Raw genomic sequence first — 21,229 nt, 5'->3', positions numbered from 1 at the left:
GTGGTGGGGAAAAAAGATTTAGGAGCTGCGTGACGTGAGCTGGGTAACCCGCTCCTCTGAGCTTCCGCTTTCTGTCAGATGGGTTGGTTCGGGAGTTCAGAGAACATCTGCAAAAGTGCCTGGCACCTGGGGAGTGAGTCCCGGCGTCGGCCCTCGGCGTCCGTGGGCTGGCGCAGAGCAGAGCCCAGCCCTGCGGGCCCGCCTGCGCCTCCCGGACAAGCCGAGACAGGCCAGGCCCGACGTACGCAGGGTCCCCGCGGCTCCTTTTGGAGAGGGGAGGCCCGGGCAGCGCGACGGGCCCCAGAACCGCCGGCTCTGCCGAGCACCTGCATCTCCCTGGGGCTCCGACCGCGACATGACTGACGGGTCGGACAGCCGGTAGCTGCTTCTCTCCAGAGGGGAGAAGCGCTGCTCCCCAGCACGGCGCGGGGAAGTAGAGCTTGGCTTCGGCGGCGGGAGGTTCGCGGAGAGGGACGCCCTCCGCGACCCCAAAGCACTCCACGCCTCAGGAGCCACCGTCCTTCATTCACCCAGCACCCAGCGCATCCCACCTATGTGCCAGGGCAGAATGGGCGCGCCGCGCAAGATCCCGGCCCACGGCGTTTACCTGGTGGGTGGGGGGAAGCATAGACCACAAACAGGTAACAGTGATGTCCAGTTAGGACAAAAGCGGTGAAAGGAAAGAGATCATTAAGCTCAATGACAGTCCCGCAGTATTCTCCCGAACAGGAACCGGGGCGAGAAAGCAAGGGTTCATCAAATTCTGCCCCTGGGAACCCTAGAATTTTTGTTTCAGGATTCTTTTTGAACAATCTATTAAAATGCTTTAACGTGTAGAGATAATAGTTTTTCCCAGAAAAGGCCAGGTGCAGCTGCAATTTCTTATACGATCTTGGAGGGTTCATGGACTTCTTGGACTACTTAGTAGGGACTTCTAGCCATAGGACCCCCACCCCCAATATGCTAAAGCCAAAACAGGTACTACTTTTTAATTGCTTTACTTATTGTGTCTTTAAGGACAGCTAAGTCCACTTGCCTGGTCCTGAGACACAGGTTGTTTCTTGATGCAGACAGAACAGACTAGCTCTGAGAGAAGGGTATCTACCACTGACAACTATAAGCTGGTTTTAAGGGGCTGGTGGTAGGCACTGAAATATTGATCTGAATAACTAGGAAATAAACTTTAATAAAAAGGATCCTATGCACCATAGTATCAAAATCCATAACTAGAAATAATTCCAATAAGAAATTTACAAGACTTATGTAAAAAAAAAAGTGTATAGTATTACAGAATAAAAAAGTCCCAAACCATTGAAGAAATATATGATAGTCCCGGATGGAAGAGTCAGTATCATAAATACATCAAGTATCCCTAAATTAATCAACAAATATTTACAACCCAAGTTAAAATCATAACAAGATTTTTAAAAATAGGATTTGACAAGCTAACCCTAAATTCATAACCAAGAAAATTGTGAAAAAGAACAATGGTGGGGGAAAGTATCAAACCAGATGTAACATACTGCAAAAATACAGATATTAAAACAGTGATTTTTTTAATAAGAATGGATATACAGGTAAGTGGAAATAAAAGCATCCATAAAATGTGTGTGTATGCATTTATCTTATACCAAAGATGATATTAAAAGTCCAGGGGGAAAGGAAGCCCAACTTATAAATGGTTAAGGGACTGCTGATAATCCTGCTGGAAAATATATACTTCTGCCTCACCATGTACAAAAGAGTTGACTAAATTATTAAAAGAAATAGAAGTGTAACGTGTGATTTTTTTAAAAAATGATCTTGCAGCTGGAAGATATTTCTAGCTGGACATGGAGGCACAGGCCTATAACCCCAGTGACTTAAGAGGCTGAGGCAGGAGGGTTGCAAGTTCAAGGCCAATATCAGCAGTTTAGCAAGACTCTGTCTCAAAATAAAAAATAAAAAAGGCAGGGGATGTAGCTCAGTGGTAGAATTCTTGTAGAATGACAAGGCCTTTGTTTGATCCCTAGTACCACAAACAAATAAGTAAAACACTCTATTTTTTTTAATACTCAAAGAACATAAATAGGCAATTTACAAACGAAACACAAAATGCCACTAGGCATTAAAAGATGCTCAGTCTCCAAGTAATCAGAGAAATGAAATCTCAATAGCAAGGAGATATAACTTTTCACCCACAATATTGGCACAAATCAAGGTTGATAAACATAGCTTTAATGAGCATGTGGGGATGCAGGCATTTTCATACCCTAGGGTAGAAGTTAAAGTCGTGAAGCTTTTTTGGAAGACAATTTGGCAAAATTATTCAAAATTAAAAATGCATACACACTTTGATTCAGTTTTTCCACTTCTAGAACTCTAGCCTAAAGAAATTACTAAATCTGAGATGTTCACTGAAGTGTTGGTTATTAGAGCAAAAGATTAGAAATAATCTAAATGCACATCAGCATGGGAGTGGTCAGTACAACCATGGTACACCCACACTGCATACTGTACAGCTGATAAGAGTAATAAAGGCCTATTGATTGGGCCTAGATAGAAATCACAGGCACACTATTAATTTTTTAAAAAAGATATGGAAAATATGCATAGTCTGATGCCTACATGTAATGCATACATATAGGTATGTTAAGCACATCTGAAGAGACTAGATGCACAGCCAACAAAACCCTCTCGAGAGGGAGAAGTTAGGTAGGGATGTGATCATTTCCTCACTTTTTTGTGTTTCTTTAGGATATTAATGTTTTATCAAATATAAGTCTACAAGGAAATAGAAACAGAATGAACCTTTTCAAAACAGAAACAGAATGAACCTCATTTCTAGTGAATGCAGTAAAAAAATCTATAAGGAAAAATTTCTTCAACAGCTGGACCAGTTGAGCAGTTCTCTAATACATGCAAAACTCTCCAGCCTTATTGGGGAGTTTATGCTTTATTATTAGGGCAGTGGGGATCAAAGAAGAAATAAAATTAACTGCAATAATAAACTTTTGAAATAGGAGAATATTACATACAACAATTATGGGATATAACTAAAGCTACATTTAGAGGAAAAGTCATAGCCTAAATGCTTTTTTATCATCCAAAAAGAAAAAAATACCAATTTTTTAAAAGTTTATTATGTTTAGGGCCTGCACTTAAATATATTTCATTTAGTCTTTGTGGTGTGTGTATGTGTTACTGTGGATTGAACCTAGGGCCTTGTGTATGCCAGCCAAGTATTTGACTGAGCTATGCCCCTAGCCCTCATTTAGTATTTATAGTACTTTATGAGGTAGACACTGATGTTTGCACTTTTTTAAGTGATTGGAAGTATAACTAGAATCATCCATGCAGTATTCTATGTTCCTGGTTTCTAAGAGCTACTTGATACCTTGCCTCAATTTTGTAAACATTAATATTTACTATACACAGGGCATTTTAGGGTGAAGAGATGAATTACAGATGTTTTCTACCTTTTGAAAAATCCAGCCATGTGTGTTGCTGATGTACATTGGAAGGGCAGGAGAGGATTCAGGTTGGAGCCTGAGTGCAACCAAAACGAACCATGATGTTAAGTGTCAAAAGCAAGATACAAACAAATCACCATGGGAACACAGACAAAAGTGATTCTAATTTGGTGTGGAAGGAGGAGTTAATGCAGTACTTGTTGCCACACTTCAAGGCATATGTCATGAAGACTTTTCCAGCTTTAGAAATTTACGCTTTATTATTTTGATGGTGGGGAACCCACTGAAGGCAGTGTGTGTGTGTGTGTGTGTGTGTGTGTGTGTGTGTGTGTGTATGTGTGAAGATTTTAATTTTTTTGATGCTATTTCATTTTCCACCCTTTCTAAGATAGGGAACTGCTTGACTAAGGGGGAGAAGACACATTTCAAAATTGCTTTCCATAAAGTATAGAAATTCTTAGGTTCTTTCACCTGTGTGGGGACACTGGTGTCTATAAAGGTCTGAACTGAGGAAGCTTTTCCCACAGTCAGGGCACTTATTAGTTTTTCTTTCCTGAATCAGTTCTCTGGTGATCAATAAGTTACACCTTCTTAGCAACAAATTTTCTGTCTTGAGAACACTGGTGAGGTCTCGATCCTGGAGACCTTTTTCTTATGGGGGTTCTAAGCTTGAGAAGTTCTTCCAGATGGAGTTCTGAGGCTTCTCTCCCTATAGAGGGGTAGTGATATACAAGCTTTGTTAAGTTATGGGGGGAGGGTTTCCCTACTGATTCCCTAAATGTTTTTATAGTCTTTTTGTGTGAAATGGGACTATGGAGAGCATTCCCTTCTAAAGCAACAGTACACAGTACCCAGTTTTTTCTACTTTGAAGAATCTTTCCCCCTTGACCTCAAAACCTGAGACAAGAAAAGTAAGTAGCCTATGTCACTCTTTTCAATAAGAAATAAAGTGAGGGGAAAAAAATAAAAACATGCATTGTTTAACTAAAGGGAAAACAGAATTCCCTGAAGAGAATCCCAAGGCTTTTCACTCTAAGCAGTCCCAGGAGAGAAAAAGTAAATGTAATCATAAGAGCAGTATAGAGTACTTGCCTAGTGTGTAAGGCCCTGGTTTCCATCACCAGCACGGAAATAAAGTTATGAAACTATATACCCTTATTACTTTAAGATATTTTCAAATAAAAATTGGTTTCTGAACTGAGTTGGCTGGTAAGCAGCAAAAATGGTCTTTATATTTTTGTTTTTGCTGAAATCTAGAAGTGGATTATCTTGATAAAATACAAAAATTACCTGTTTCTCTCAGTCCAACGACAACTAGAATTTCCTCCAGGTGACTCTCCGCTGCAACCTACTATCACTTCCTTCAGGTTATGGTTTGCACCTTCTTTCCATGTCTCTTCCTCTCCCTCCTCTTCTCAGAGAAAGCTTACTGTCTGTAATAAAGTATGGGTTGGTAAATGGTGGCTTAAGATCAAAACAGAGGAAAATGTTTAAATATTAACATTACCAAACAATATTAACAAGATAGTTTGGTTAGTGTTAATTCAAAGGAAAATTTAAGTTGTAGAAGATTTTATCAAAATATAGGCAGTGCAGTAAGATGCCTTATTTTATATTTTTATGGAGAAGAAGCAGTTTTGTTTAGATTAGTAACAAAATGAATTTCAAATGAAATAATTAGATTAATAAAAAATACATTTCCAGTGCTAGATTTCAAAGCTGAGTGGGATCAAAGAGTAATGTGGTGGGGGCTGGGGTTGTGGCTCAGTGGTACAGTGCTTTCCTAGCATGTGTGAGGCACTGGGTTCCATCCTCAGCACCACATGAAAATAAATAAATAAATGGATTGTGTCCATTGACAAATAAACATTTTTAAAAAGAATAATGTGGTGTAGGTAAGAGAAAACCTAAGTTATAGATTAACGGAAAGTCCTAGTCAACTAAAAATGGGAAGAAACAAACTGGTAGAGAGCAGCAAGTTACAAAGGCTCATAGTGGCAGGAGCCTGGAGAACTAGGGGGATCCCAAGATGAGAAGGAAGAGCAGCGTTTCAGAATGCTCACACTCCACCAAGCTGACTGCAAAGTCTTAACACTGCACCTCTCATCAGATGTCACTTGGAGAACCAGGCACAGACCACAGACCCTGAGTGCCAGGCAATCTGTTCAGAACTAGGTAAAGACAGTCCTAGAAAAAAAACGAGGAAAGCAACCCTAGAGTCCAGTATCACTGTGACCTAAAACCAGGAGTGGTAGGAGTTCTTTGAGATTCAAAATTTTCTCTGTAATAGGAGCCACCTACAGGTGAGGACAAGAAAATATAAAAAGGTAGAATCTGTAGTGATTATGAGGGCATACAAGAGTAGTACCTTTTTACCAAAGCCCTAAAGTAGCACTTGTTTATTTGTTCTTTTTAGATATACATGACAGTAGAGTGTATTTTGACATAGTATACATACATGGATTATAATTTCCCATTCTTGTGGTTGTTATGTGATGTGGAGTTATACTGGTTTTGTACTCATATATGAACACAGGAAAGCTATGTCTGATTCATTCTACTATCTTTCCCCTTCCCATCCCTCCTCCCTTCCCTTCATTCCACTTTGTCTAATCCAATGAACTTCTATTTTCCCCACCACCCACTATTGTGAGTTAGCATCCACATATCAAAGAGGACATTGGCCTTTTTGGGGGGACTGCCTTATATCACTTAGCATGACAGTCTCCAGTTCCATCCGTTTACTGACAAATTCCATAATTTCATTCTTCTTTATAGCTGAGTAATATTCCACTGTGCATATATACCACATTTTTTTTATCCATTCATAAAGGGCACCTAAGTGTTGAAGGGCACCTAGGCTGGTTCCATAGCTTAGCTATTGTGAATTGAGCCACCATAACATTGATGTGGCTGCATCACTATAACATATGCTGATTTTAAGTCTTTTGGGGATATACCAAGGAGTGGGATAACTGAGTCAAATGGTGGTTCCATTTCAAGTTTTCTGAGAAATCTCCATACTGCTTTCCAGAGTGGTTGTACCAGTTTGTAGCCCCATCAACAATGTATGTGTACCTTTTTCCCCACATCCTTGCCAACATTTGTTACTTGTATTCTTGATAATTGCCATTCTGACTGGAGTGAGATGAAATCTCAGTGTAGTTTTAATTTGCATTTCTCTAATTGCCAGAGATGTTGAACATTTTTTCATATATTTGTTGACCAATCATATTTCTTCTTCAGTGAAGTGCCTGTTCATTTCCTTTGCCCATTTATTGACTGTATTATTTGTTTTTTGGTGTTAAGTTTTTTGAGTTCTTTATATATCCTGGAGATTAGTGCTCTATATGATGTTCAGGTGGCAAAGATTTTCTCCCATTCTGTAGACTCTCTCTTCACATTCTTGATTATTTCCTTTGCTGTGAAGAAGCTCTTTAGTTTGATTCCATCCCATTTATTGATTCTTGATTTTACTTGCACTTTAGGAGTCTTGTTGAGGAATTCAGTTCCTAAGCTGACATGATGGCAATCTGGGCCTACATTTTCTTCTAGTAGGTGCAGGGTCTCTGGTCTAATGCCTCCATACTTGATTCATAAAGTAGCACTTTTTTTTTTTTTTTTCGTACCAGGGATTCAACTCAGGGGCACTGGATCACTGAGTCACATCCCCAGTCCTATTTTGTATTTTATTTAGAGACAGGGTCTCCCTGAGTTGCTTAGGCTGTTGCTGAGGCTGACTTTGAACTTGAGATCCTCCTGCCTCAGCCTCCCAAGCCCACTGGGATTAACAGGTGTGCACCACCGCACCCAGCTAGCACTTCTTAATCCTTCGGTGGATTTGAGAATTTGATAGCAAAGGACATATTTCCTGGAAAACAGACATACACATGCTATTTTGCAAAAATTATCAAAAGGTTTCCAAAATCACCAAACCCATCATCTAATGTGCTAATGTGGTAGCCACTTGGTAAGACTTAGCAACTCCATTTTAAGTGATTCTAAGTGTTCAGGAGCCACCATCCCAAAAAATTCTACTGGCAAGTACAGCTCTAAGATTTTACTGATCTTACGGTAAAGACCCCCCACACCCAAATGAATCCTTATAGATAGATCTGCTTGCTTATAATCTTATTCCCCAAATCTTCTGCATATAAGTAGACCATTTGAAATAAATGGAGGAATATTAATTGTAATAACCCTAAAAATTCATCCACCTGTAAGTACCAATAGCCTATAATCAAAGGGAACTTAGGTAGCAAATGATTAATCCCTCATTCTTACTATCTCAAGGTATGTGCAGTTCTCCAAACATTTCCACACCACACATTCTGCAAGTTACCTAAGTGACTCTAAAATTCTTATTAAATTTACTTTTTGGATTCTGGGAATTGAACCTCGGACCTACAGTATAAAGTGGCCTTTTTGTGAAATGCGGTGAGCCTTTGGAAATTTGCTGTGCATTACCAGTACCCGATAATATACTGAGTTCATACTCAGTATGAGCCAGGCACTGTTCTAGGTACTAGAACATAAATAGATAGTCTAATCCTTTATGAGGTGGGCATAACATTACACCCTCGAAACAGAAAAGAGAACTGGGATTTGGGGCTTAGTGAGATTAAATAAATTGCCTGAGATCACATAGTAAATGCCAGAAAGAAGTGGTTTTGTGGTTAGACTTTATGGTCACCTGAAATAGAAACTGTCTGAAAACATCAAATGGTCAAAGTGGGCTCGGGTCACAGGTCTCAAGGTTTTCCTGAAATGCACTTGTACTTCCCCGTGTGCTATGTGGACCTGTTTTTTTTTTGTTGTTTTTTTTGTTTTTTTTTTTTAATATATTTTTAGATGTCCATAGACCTTTATTTTATTCATTTATTTACATGTGGTGCTGATAATCGACCCCACTGCCTCACACGGGCTAGGAAAGCGCCCTACCACTGAGCTGCAACCCCAGCCCCACTGTGGGCCTATCTTTGTCACCTGGAATGAGACAAAAGGGTATTCTCGGAATACCAGTCACCACCCAGTCACTCAAACCCGATCTGCTCACCCCCACGGAGCCCTTCGCTCAGGGCAGCCCGGGCAGGCTAGCGGCGTGACCCTGGGCGAGTGGCTGAAAAAGCCGGGGTGTGGCCCGCAGCCAGAGGAGCAGCAGGGCTGGCGCCAAGCGCTCCTCTGGGACGCCCAGCGGCAGGAGCGGGCGGGGAACTCGACCTGTTCCTAGGCGCGGCCCGCCCCGGGCGCTTGCCGGACACCCGGCGCAGGCGCAGTAGCGGTGCTGCGCCACGGACTGCAACTCCCGGCAGGCTCCGCGCAGGCCGCCGCGCAGTCAAGCCCAAAGGGGTGGTGCCCTCCGGAGGCCCGGAGTGGTCCGGGAAGCTGGGGACTTCCTTGGGAAAGAAGGTCTCCGGACGCCTGTTAACGACTGAGATTCCTGGGCCCCGCTCTGACCTAGCTTGCCTCTAGCTCAAGCGTGGCTCGGAGATTTACGTATTGATTCACTTTACTGGGAAACCTGACCCAAGTCATCTGGCGGCCACACCCACCTCGGACTTGCCCGCTTCCATCTCGCGGCCCCGCCCACTCCCTGCCCCATCTACTTAGATCGCCCGGACTAGTCATGTGGCCCCGCTTCCCGTCTCCAATTGGCCTTAACTAGTCCCGCCTCCGCGGGCGAATTTTTCTTTCCCATTGGTCAGTAGTGTGGCGAGACCTGACCCAATGGACGCTGCAGTATGCAAAACGTGACCCGTGAAGCGGTCTCGAGGAGGGGCCGTTGAGTTGTGACGTCTAAACCGCGCGCTGAAACTTCCGGCGTGGGAGCCGAGGTCCGAGCGCTGCGTGTGTCTGTGAGTGGAGAAAAGTAGTGGATCTCGGGATCCGCTGAGGTCAAGCTGGGGACCTCCTATAGGATTCGGAGCCCCCGGCCCCTTGGCTTCTGCCGACGCCTTTATTCTTGCACCCAGCGCCGTCCAAGGCGGGCATAGCTGGTTTCGGGACCAAGACGTTCTGGGGGAACCACAATGGCGTCGGGCCTGGGATCTCACGAACGCGAAGGGCTCCTGATAGTGAAATTGGAGGAGGACTGCGCCTGGAGCCAGGAGCTGCCCCCGCCTGACCCAGGGCCCAGCCCAGAGGCCTCCCATCTGCGCTTCAGACGATTCCGCTTCCAAGAGGCCTCTGGTCCCCGGGAGGCGCTCAGCCGGCTCCAGGAACTTTGCCATGGCTGGCTGCGACCAGAGATGCGTACCAAGGAGCAGATCCTGGAGCTGCTGGTGCTGGAACAGTTCCTGACCATCCTGCCCCAAGAGATCCAGAGCAGGGTGCAGGAGCTGCATCCGGAGAGCGGCGAAGAGGCAGTGACCCTCGTGGAGGATATGCAGAGAGAGCTCGGGAGACTGAGGCAACAGGTGAGAGAAAGGGCTGTTTTAACCCCGGTTTGACCTCGAGGACTGGGACATCTCGCTGGCCTAGTTGCCATGAGTAGATCTCATATGGGGAAGAGGCCTTTTTGTGGTTTAGTCCGTAGCATTTATCCTTAAGATTTTCCCAGTATGAACACGGTGAGCAGTGTAAAGTGCCCTGTTACAAGAAGGCAGTGCCTTGGCAGTAGTTGTTAGAGTTAGAGCGCCAACGTTCAAATCCACACACTACTTTTTACTAGTTTTGCGAATTTGGCAAGTTACTTGGTCTCTTTGGGCCCCATTTTACCCCCTGGTCAAAAGAGGATGATAAAAGGCCGGCCATTTTGAGGGTAAGAGGAAGAGTGGCATGTAAAGTTTTGATGACACGTCTACTGGCTTATTATTAGTGTTTAATATCCATTAGTTCTTGTTGTGTTAAAGTGGACAGTGTGGTCTCCTGCGGAGCTGGATCTCTGTTAATTGAAAAAACAATTTGGCCTTGAGGCTCTGAGATCACTGCCCCTTCCCCATCAAAGTTTAACTTATGCAGTAGTGAGAAATAGAGGCATCTAGAAAAGGTGAAGGAGAACGTGAGGAGCCAGGTGAATCAAGAGTGTGGGGAAGGTGTTAGGAATGGACACCGTCCTTCCCTACTTTATTCCTGCCTCCCCTTTTTCACATGGGATGCACATGCCTTTAGTGTAAACTGCCCTCACAAGTCCAAAGGGAATCTTCTGTGGTTCTCCGTTGAAGGCTTGCCCTTAGAATCCTGTAGTAATTTCCCTTTCTGTCGCCCCCTTGTGATGATGAGTGATGTGGGTTGGTTCCCAGGTCACAAACCAAGGGCGGGGAACAGAAGTACTTTTGGAGGAGCCTTTGCCTCTGGAAACAGCAGGAGAGTCACCGAGTTTCAAGTTGGAGCCAATGGAGACTGAGCGAAGCCCTGGCCCCAGGCTGCAGGAGCTGCTAGGCCCCAGCCCTAAAAGGGACCCTCAGACTGTAAAGGACAGGGGTGAGGAACAGTTATCTGGGTAGGTGGGAGGGAGGAGGGGCTTTGGGGTTGCCCCCTACACTAGCAGAATGTAGGACAGGTGCCAAGGAGAAGGAATTTCTGAAGTGGAGGTTCTCAGATATGGCTTGAAAGACCTAGAAGTGGTGGTGTGAGTTCTGTGGGGGTGGGAGAAGAAAGGGCAATCTCTTTGAACCCTTTTTTATGCAAGACAGGCAATATAGAGCTAGATGAATGATGGGAAGTTTGGAGTGCTGCTGACCAGTTTGGAAGACTGCTAGCATTCCTTTACTCTGACTCCGTCATTCCGGATATCACTTTATTATGCCTGTTGCCACCTTTTGTTTAATGTCAATCCTAAAAACAAAGCCTGGGTGTACTGGAACACATACTGTATTGTTATAATGTGTGGGCTGCCAAGATTTTGGAATGCCATTCTCATTGTGATTTCTATCACCTTCAGCATTATCTGCTCCCTGGCTTTCTCTCTTTCCTCCTGAAGGGAACACAGAAGACAAGGAGATGACTGGGCCCCAGGTGATGTGGAAGTTCCCATTGTTTCCATCCCCCGGCACCCTCCTTCCTTCCCTGGAGTGTTCCTTTTGGGGGTGGGAAGGGATCCTTCATCCACTGGAAGGATCCTTTCTCCCTGACCAAATGTTTTCCTCACCTTCTTTGTCTGTACCCATTGTGTATAGTTCTGGGACCTTTCTTCCCCATGTGTCTTTGGCACCCCTGAGTTTTTCCCCTTTAACTTATGACTACACTTGAATTGTTCTTGGTGCATCCGGGGCTAAAAGAGATCTTGTGCTGTTTCAGTTGCCTGAAAGCATAGAGGATGTGGCCATGTACATCTCCCAGGAGGAGTGGGGTCACCAGGATCCTAATAAGAGAGTCCTCTCCAGGGACACGGTGCAGGAGAGTTATGGGAATGTGGACTCATTGGGTAAGGAATTTCTTTCTTAGAGATGATGACTGTGGCATTTCTGACCAGGGTCTTGCCCCTTGAACACTTAACCTCCAATTTGCCAAGGAGCATTCTCAGGAGGCCTCCCTTTATCTAAATTTGCCCACACTAGGATTAGTCAAATGTCTATCAAGTAGACAATTGGCACTCTTATGGGCAGCCCTGGATCTGAGCTCTAGCTGCTGAACTCTATACTAAGGCAGAAAGTTTGAACATAATGTACTGCCAAGGGCAGCACAAATCAAATCCTGTGATCAGTTGCCTACATCACACATAGTGTTGCAGGATACTGAAGAGCCTCTGAGTTCTTAATACTTTGTAATTTTGAGATGCTTATTCTTCACAGCTTGCTTGTTTCCTGTCCTCCATTAGTATTTATAGGCTCCAAAGACAAAAATTTCAGAAGCACTGGCACCAGCATTGTAACTTATTAGCCTTTATAGTCCATAGAAATTCAGGAAGGTGGAGGGCCATGTGGAAATTTGGAAACAAAGCAGGTTAAATAATGCATAAATTATAATGCATGTATGTGTTGAACTATTGTGCAGAGATTAAAAATGCTGCCTATGAAATGACAAACCTATAGTTGGATTAGATGGAGGTTGTATAGGTAATTGTACAGTTCCCTCAACTTTCCTGTGAATATGAAAATTTTCATAATAGAAGCTGGAGAGAGGTCTTAAAATAATATCGTATAATTAGCACACAAATCACATCACACTTTGTTTTCATCCATCAGGTTTGTATAAAAAGAATCATAGGGGCTGGGGTTGAGGCTCAGTGGTAGAGTGCTTGCCTAGCATGTGTGAGGCACTAGGTTCGATTCTCAGCACCACATAAATAAATGAATAAAATAAAGGTTCATCAACATCTGAAAAAATTAAATAAAATTTTTTTTAAAAAAGAATCATAGTTATGGACTCAGATACATTATTCCTGCAAAGGGTTAATTGCTGTCTTTTGTTTCTTTTCATTGGGACCATGTCCAAGTTTTTCATTGCTTTTCTACTCTGCATTGCCCAAAGTTAAAAGAGCTGAACACAGCTCTTTTAGTGAGTGCTGACTAGGAAGAGAAAATCAGATCATTTTGTTGGAATTGAACTTGTTTGGGTCCATGTTTGCTGGAGGTGGAGTTTTCTTTTTTAGCATAGCACAGAAATGGTACATTTTGGTTTTAATCTCTTCATCCTTTTGGAGCCCTGGGTTCTTTTCTGATTGTCATATTTTCTTCCTCTGGAATTGTCCAGTCAAATCTTGTTTATATGTAAGTGTCAAGGCTCTTTTACATATTAAACTGATTTTTCAAAGAGCTAACCACACTGAACATGTTAATTTTATTGTTGTTTTAATTACAAAAGCATACATTCTCATGGAAAAATAATCTCAAATATTTGCAAGTATTACAACCAAACAAACAAATTCTCTCCCCTAATTTCTTTCTATAGAGGTAACCACTGGGAATAGTTCAGTGTATATTCCAAGTATTCAACGTCAGACTTATTAAGCATCTGCATCTCCCCACTAAGGTCAGGGAATAAGATTATCTTTGTTTCCCTTGCTTGGTAGAAGAGAGTGGTGATACAGCAATCTGTTTCTTTTCATTGTGACAGAGTCTCGCATTCCCAGCCAGGAGGCCCTAACCACCCAGGTAGAACAAGGAGGGAGACCATGGGATCCCAGTGTCCAGAGTTGCAAGGAGGATGTGAGCCCTAGAAGTGCAGCTCCAGGTAAGAAATGAAGGTGAACATCTACCCAGCAAGGCATCTGAGGTTAAACACAAGATGGTTGAAGGTTGGGTACAGGGCCAGCACAACACTGCTGGCATGGAAACACATTGCTTCCTGTGTCTCCACTGCCTACTTTCCATGCCTGTGAGGCAAATGAGGAACCCAGGGTGCAGACTGAGGAAACACTCACTCAGGCTCACTTGGCCCATCCTAGCTTTGCTCCAAACCAACCACTCCTGGAGGGCAGAAGCAAGAAGCCCAGTTGGAGGTGAGGTGGAGGACTTAAGAAAGAATTCCAAGACTGGTCTGAGCTCTGGTTCATTGACTGTTTGCCTCACCTTTTATCCTTCTTTTCTGGAGTGCTGTACTTATAGGGAGAGGATGGGAAATGGAGGTAGAACTAGCCCTTTGGGGCCTCTGACCTGAAAGGTAGTTACAGACATGTGGGATTTTCTTTCCTCTAGTGTAGAAATAATGTAGAAGTTTGATTTTACTGTCTCTACCAGGGGAAGAGAAATTTGAGAACCCAGAAGGAAGTGCTCCATCTGTTTCCCTTGAGAACACCCATCCTCAGGTTCTGTTCCCTGGCCAGGCCAGAGGGGAGGTGCCCTGGAGTCCAGAGCTGGGAAGACCTCGTGACAGGACAGAAGGGCATTGGGAACCTCCCCCAGAGGACAGAATGGAGCAGTCCTTAGGGGGAGCCACAGGTTGCAGAGAACTGGCACGACCAAAGGAACTGCAGCCGAAGAAACTCCATCTATGTCCATTGTGTGGCAAAAATTTCTCCAACAACTCGAACCTAATTAGGCACCAGAGAATACATGCAGCAGAAAGACTGTGTATGGGTGTGGAGTGTGGTGATGTTCTTGGTGGGCACCCACACTTTCTGTCACTGCATAGAGCACACCTAGGAGAAGAGGCCCATAAGTGCCTGGAATGTGGAAAATGCTTCAGTCAAAATACCCACCTGACTCGCCACCAGCGTACCCATACAGGTGAGAAGCCCTATCAGTGCAGTGTCTGTGGAAAAAGCTTCTCCTGCAACTCCAACCTTCACAGGCACCAGAGGACACACACTGGGGAGAAACCGTACAAGTGCCCAGAGTGTGGGGAGATCTTTGCTCATAGCTCCAACCTCCTTCGGCACCAGAGGATCCACACAGGAGAGAGACCCTATAAGTGTGCTGAATGTGGGAAAAGTTTCTCTCGGAGTTCACACCTTGTTATTCATGAAAGAACCCATGAGAAAGACAGACTTGACCCGTTCTCTGAGTGTGGGGAGGCCATGAGTGACAGTGCCCCCTTTCTTACAAACCATGGAGCCCACAGAGCTGAGAAGAAACTCTTTGAATGTCTGACTTGTGGGAAAAGCTTCCGCCAGGGAATGCACCTCACCAGACATCAGAGAACACACACAGGAGAGAAACCATATAAATGTACCCTTTGTGGGGAAAACTTCTCTCATAGATCCAACTTAATCAGGCACCAGAGAATTCACACAGGAGAAAAACCCTATACCTGTCATGAATGTGGAGACAGTTTCTCTCACAGCTCTAATCGGATTCGTCACTTGAGAACCCATACAGGAGAGAGACCCTATAAATGTTCTGAATGTGGAGAAAGCTTCTCTCGAAGTTCACGTCTTATGAGTCATCAGAGGACTCACACCGGTTAAGGACAGTGGGACTTCTCTTAGCCCCAGATTAGGTGGCGTATTCAGAGGTCTTACCAAGAGCTGGTGTTCCTTGCCCAGCTGGCTAAATGACCTGTGTTTTCCAGGTAGTAAATATAAAGAGGATACGAGGGCTCATTTAGAGGGAGGTACAGAGTCAGCAAATGATTAGCATAAAATTAAAAAGGAGTTCAGTCTGCAGTAGTAAGGATGTAAGTCTTTGAAGTGACCTACTCTGGGCCATTTTTGTCCAAAGGTGCACCCACTTCTTGGCATATTTAACCAAGGTGTGGTTTGGGTGCCTTACTGTGTCCAGTGTTTATCCCAACAACTTTGGGAACCTGTTTTACTACTCCTCACTTGGGAGTCAGCAGGAGTGTTTGGGCTTCTTGGGGCATTTGAGATCACAGAAGAGTGGCCACGTCTCCTGGCAAGCCAGCTGGAGGTCCAACAAGGTCTCTCAGGTTGCAACTCTCTCAAAGGCTCTGGCTAGGAAGCTGTGGGAATCCTGGTTAGCCACCACAGTGCAGTGCCTCTCAGTGACCTGGAAGGAGTGCTCATTGCAGACCACACATGCAAGTGTGACTGGAGATAAAGAACCAGAGACCTAAGAGAAATTGTAAGATGGAACTTGCAGGTAAGCCCAGAAATTGGCAGATGTAATGGGTGTGTGATTACCCCACCCTTTGTAGAGATTGAGACTTTTTCCACCTTTGTCCCCCTCCACCAAAAAAAAAAAAAAAAAAAAAAAAAAAAGGTACACAGAGCTCTGGAGTCTTGTTCCTGGGTGGAGGGTTCCATCAAAGTGAATTCCCTAGGAAACATTGAAATGTGGATCCTACATAAGTTAGGGATTTTGTCTCCCCTGTTGAGAATGTTTGAATGGTAATAAATATCTTTGGGAAACATGGATGTGTGTGAATCTTGATTGAGGGCCTTTGTCTTAAACCTCCAGTGTTGATCTGTATCCTGCCTCTTCTCAGGGACCCTGATTTCTTTTTGTGGACTTCCTGGGTTGGTGACAAAGGTGACAGCAGATAGGCTGAGGGAAGTTATGAACTTGGTGGGCTCCAGGCTGACCTTCACCAGCTAACAAGGTCAAGCTGAATGACTGCTTGGGGTGATGTCATAGGGTCTCCCAAAGTTGTTCTTTCTTTCTGTCTCTGTTGCACAGCACTAAAAAGGTTTTCCATTCTTTGTTAAGAAACTTTATATTCTTATAAAATAGCTAGGCAGGTCAGGCTTTTCAAAAAACAATATAGATAGTATATTTGGCTTTTGCAGCTGGTTCCTAGGAAGGAAGCTAAGATGGTCCTAATGTCTTTGAGTCATTAATGGTGATCATTAATGGTGGGAATATACGGCAGGGGGGAGTTATTAGGGGAAAGCATGTATTAGAATGGGAATAGGAATTCTAGGAATGTGCATCTAGAGGAAAGACAGTACCAGCAGGTATTCTGGAAATAGCAGAAAGTCCTTTATGGCCCTTAAGGAAGGTATGGAGCTAGCTTTTCTCTGGGAGAAAAAGATGGAACAGTCTGTTAGCAACAGACTATCAAATAAATCACTATTAAGTGATGGAAACAACTGTGTCCTTTCTCACTTTGCTTATCAGTCTTGTCTTAGCCCTGCCTCAGTGTGAGTTTTTCCTTGGTTTTCTGAGCCAGTTTTAAAATATGTGTTTCCTACTAGTATCCATTTTTCTTATGTATCTTGTTAATGGGAAGAGAGCGGTGGTAATGTTGGGATTGAGGGACAGGGGAGTGGGGTGAGGATTAGAGAGATTAATGTAGGATCTACAGCAGATGGAGTCCAGTGGATCAGAGCAGGGCTGGGGTGGCTTCTGATGATATGAATTGGGTGTGATGGTGTGAAGCTGGTGTTAAGGCTAAGTAAGCTGTTTAAGATGGCAGCTTACCTGGATTGTTCGTTTCATTCCTGTCATGTATATATATTTTCTCACACACACATATATAATGATATTCACGTATATAATATAGTATCACCCTTGCAGATCTTATGATTTTGTCCAACTGATTTTGCTTTACTTGGAGTTTGAAGCTAGGATAACGAGGGACTTCTTCACTCCCCTAGGGAGTAAAAGGCTTTCTGTTGGGACTCTTCACCCAGTCCCCCATCTACCTCCCCTTCTTGCAAACTGTACATGCATCTCAGCTTTGTTTTAATGAGGTGATGTCACACAAAGTATCGCATGTGAGACAGCCAGTGCCTGGCGTGCAGAAGATGATTAGTCCACAGAGGATTTCAGTTTGTCACTGAAACACCTTGAATGCTAGAATGTCAGAAATTGGTTGAAAAGCATCCAAATCTGCTTCAGGGTATTTTTCCAAGCAGGAAGGATGGGGAAAGAAAATTACTAAGAAGTGACTCTGCAGTGTAGGGGTGTTCTGGACATAATGAGGAACTCTCTGCCTCTGCACATTTCTCCCAGACAGGAAGGCTCCTTCCTAGAATGGGATGTCAGTTCTCTCCCCAACATGCAGCTACCTGGCAGGAGGGTTAACAAATTCAGGAATACTGCCTGGGTTCCAAGAGCAGTTCTGGATCCAGAGACTTCAATCCTTTCCCAGGTGTGGGCAAAACAAACCAGCAGCCTGTGGCTCTAGCCTCTTGAGGGGTTTCACCCTCAATACTGATCAGCAATGGGGGCTGGGGATATAGCTCAGTTGGTAGAGTGCTTGCCTTGCAAGAATGAGGCCCTGGGTTCTAATCCCCAGCACTGCAAACAAACAAACAAATACTGGTCAGCAAGCCTTGCTTCACTGGTGTTGCTGAATGTGGCCACACTCCCACCCCTTACTGGCCCTCATGGTCCAAAGGGGCAGCAAGGGTTTGTCTTTTTGCAGTATTGGAGCAACCCTGGGGGTGCTCTACCATTAAGCTACTACATCCGTAGTCCTTTTTATTTTTTGAGACAGTCTCAAACTTGTGATTCTCCTGCCTCAGTCTGTCTCCCAAGTGACTGTGATTACAGGTGTGCCCCACAGCATCCATCTGTACAGGGTAGGGGAAAGAAGGAAAAGTGGCAGGGAGGCTTGGGGTAATGAGGGCCACACCAGGGCAGGGACAATGAGTTAGGGTAGAGCCATTAGGATGTACCTTGGGCCCAGGCCAACATCTAAAATCCTGGGATGTTCCTCAAGGTCACTGACAATCTGCCCCTGAACCATCTTTGCTGCTCTTCTCTGCCAGGTGCTTATAAAACAACCACCCAGGGACCTTGTAGCTTCTCCAGGGAGATTCACATGCACACTCAAGGGCCTGTGTGCATGCTCCCCAAACCTTAAGGCCCAACTTAGAGTAACATGGTGCTTCATATTACTTCTGCTATTCAAGGGAGCTCAAAGCCATGTCTATGTTCTCACTTTAGCTAGGGCCCCAACACATCCAATGGTGGTTTATTCCTATTCATTTTCTTTGTTACTCAGATGTGACTGTCCAGCACAGCTTGTCTAGTTCATGGAACAGTGATCTGTTCTCAGAATTTGTGATTACTCTTAAAAATGGGTATGATTCTTGGTCATTCAATTATGGAATTTATTACCATTGAAAAAGAATAAAAATATTAATGCAAATACCCCAATTAGAAGGAACTAGAGAGCTAAGCAGTGTCCTCATGTGATACTCTCAATTTCTTCCACAAACCCGTGCTTGAAAAGTCCTCCTTAAAGGAGGGAAAACAAACTAGAGACATTTTAAAATCACCAGTCAGGCTGCTGAATGTCACAGGTCTCCCAGCTTCCATTAGGCTTCAGACTGAACCATAAAAGAACCACAAAAACAAGTCTAAATTGAATGTAAAAGGGTACACAGTGGCACGTTTAATTTTTTTTTTTTTTTGTAAGTTCTTGGTAATAAAGACATTTTAAGATACTGAATTTACAAGGTAAGAATGTATCAGCAATAACTAATTTTGTGTGTGTGTGGTACTGAGGATTTGGCCCAGGAGTGCTCTACCACTGAACTACACCACCACCTCTTTTAAATCTATTTTGAGACAGGGTCTAAGTTGCCATAGCTGGCCTCAAACTCTTCATCCTGACTCAGCCTCCCATGTACTACCCTGCTTGCTTAAAATAACAAATTAAAATAAAGGATTCCACTCAGAGTAACAGCAAAACTACCTAGGAATAACAATAAAAAGATGAAGACTCAATTATAAAAACTACATTTACCATTTAAGAGGAGAAAAGTAAATGTAAAATTCTTACCAAATTAATTAAATTACACATACATTCCCAGAGGTAATTGGTGTGTGTTTGGAGGATGCTTGAACAGTTTTATGCTGAAGTTGATTTGAAAAATAGGTAAGATCAACTTATATATTTCTGAAGATAATAAGCACTTGCCTTATATTGAAACAGTCTGATTAAAAGGGTAAGGTAATAGAGCAAGAGTAGACATCGGTACTACATTTAATCATTAATTTTAACACTATAGTTACCTGGTATTGACCTATACATCTCAGAAACAGACCCTTGAACTTAATATGAGAAAGGAAATATTAAAAGCTAGCAAGGACTTAATGATCCTAACAAAACTTGTTCCTTGCAAATATCAACTTAAATGCTCACATGACATCTTGTACTAAAATGGGAAACAGTGAAAAAGGTGCCAATCTTCTACTATAAAATTAGCAAAAACTAACAGCAATATTCAATGCTAGAATTGGTGCCTGGAGTGGGGGTACTTTCAAACTCTGGGTCTGAAAGTGAAAACAATACCTTTTTTTAAAAAAATCATACTCATTGACCTGGTAGTTTAAATTTTTTTTATTTTTTAAGAGATGGGGTCTTGGTATGTTGCCCAGCTGATCCCAAGTCCAAGTTGTTGGGACTGCAGGTAGGCACTACTAACCAGCTCAGAAGTTTAATTTTTAATAACCTTCCTGAAGGTAATAGCTTGAATTTGTCTACAAAAAGTTGTTCACCATTTTACTTACTTCAAAAAATAAGAAACATATGAAACCGGAAAATGGTTCATTCAGCTGTATGGTGTCACATGGTGGAATATTAATTACTCATCACGTTTGAGGTTTGTGAAGAGATTTTAATGTCGGGGGAAAAATCTCAAGTAGTATAATAGTTAAAGTCTGAACTTTGTATTCAATGGAATTTAAATCTCACAAACTTATGTGACCTTATCAAGTTATCTTACTTCTCTATACCTGTCTCTCACCTATTTCAAAAGGGAACAGAATGTACATTTCAGAAACAGATTGTGAAGATTAAGTAAACCCACATATATACAATCCTATATACTCAATACATGCTAACTTAATACCAATGCATAAAGTGTTAAGACATAAAATTTTATTTACATAGTAACCTTCCAAGTAAAAAAAATACCCAAGTTTTAAAAGGATATTATTGGTCAATAGGACTGCGTGTTTTCTCTTTTTATGTACTTTCAATAATCAGCATGTTACTTCCATAATATGAGGAAAACAACCACTGAATAGATGGTAAGAGTTAAGAAAGAATGTCACATAATTAAATTGGAAGCCAAATTTAGCCTTATCTAGTCTAGTTACCTTAAAAGTAACTAGAATTAGTCAGCATAAAACTTTGCTTTAGGCTGAGAATACATGAGGGTTTTTTTGGTTTTTGGTGCTGTGGAACTGACTCTAGATCCTTGTGCATGCTAAGTATGTGCTCTACTACTGAGCTACATATTTGAATATAAACTAGTGCTTTTTCTCACAGTCACTCCATCTTTGATAATCCAGGACAGTAATTCCTCATTAACAATTCAGGTCCTTGTCTTAAATAGAAAAGAATAATCTATTCATACATTTAAAGAAACATAAGTTTATTATTTTCATAACCAACATGTAAATGGGCACTGATATGCAAAATAATGTTAGTTGATAAAAACAATGACAATTCACGGTAGACCTACATAATACACGATCATATAACTGCAGAACTCTTTAAACACAAAATTTAACTACTAGAACCAGAAGTTGAAG

The 21,229-nt window shown here is 42.9% G+C and overlaps 1 protein-coding gene across 2 annotated transcripts; it reads left to right on the top strand.

Annotated features, from left to right (window-relative positions):
• Positions 1-9,272: 9,272 nt before the first annotated feature.
• Positions 9,273-16,261, top strand: Znf263 (zinc finger protein 263). Of its 2 annotated transcripts, XM_047534442.1 has the most exons (6): positions 9,273-9,868; positions 10,694-10,874; positions 11,335-11,408; positions 11,691-11,817; positions 13,449-13,565; positions 14,072-16,261. In XM_047534442.1, exons 1-6 carry the CDS (start codon positions 9,482-9,484, stop codon positions 15,238-15,240), a joined length of 2,055 nt encoding a protein of 684 aa, XP_047390398.1. In that variant the 5' UTR covers positions 9,273-9,481; the 3' UTR covers positions 15,241-16,261. The 2 variants fall into 2 exon arrangements, with proteins under 2 accessions (XP_047390398.1, XP_047390399.1); XM_047534443.1 differs by lacking the exons at positions 10,694-10,874; positions 11,335-11,408.
• The last annotated feature ends 4,968 nt before the right edge of the window (positions 16,262-21,229 follow it).

The sequence above is a fragment of the Sciurus carolinensis genome, chromosome 18, assembly GCF_902686445.1.
Source record: "Sciurus carolinensis chromosome 18, mSciCar1.2, whole genome shotgun sequence".
Lineage (NCBI taxonomy): Eukaryota > Metazoa > Chordata > Mammalia > Rodentia > Sciuridae > Sciurus > Sciurus carolinensis.
This window is presented reverse-complemented; position numbering and strand designations above follow the sequence as displayed.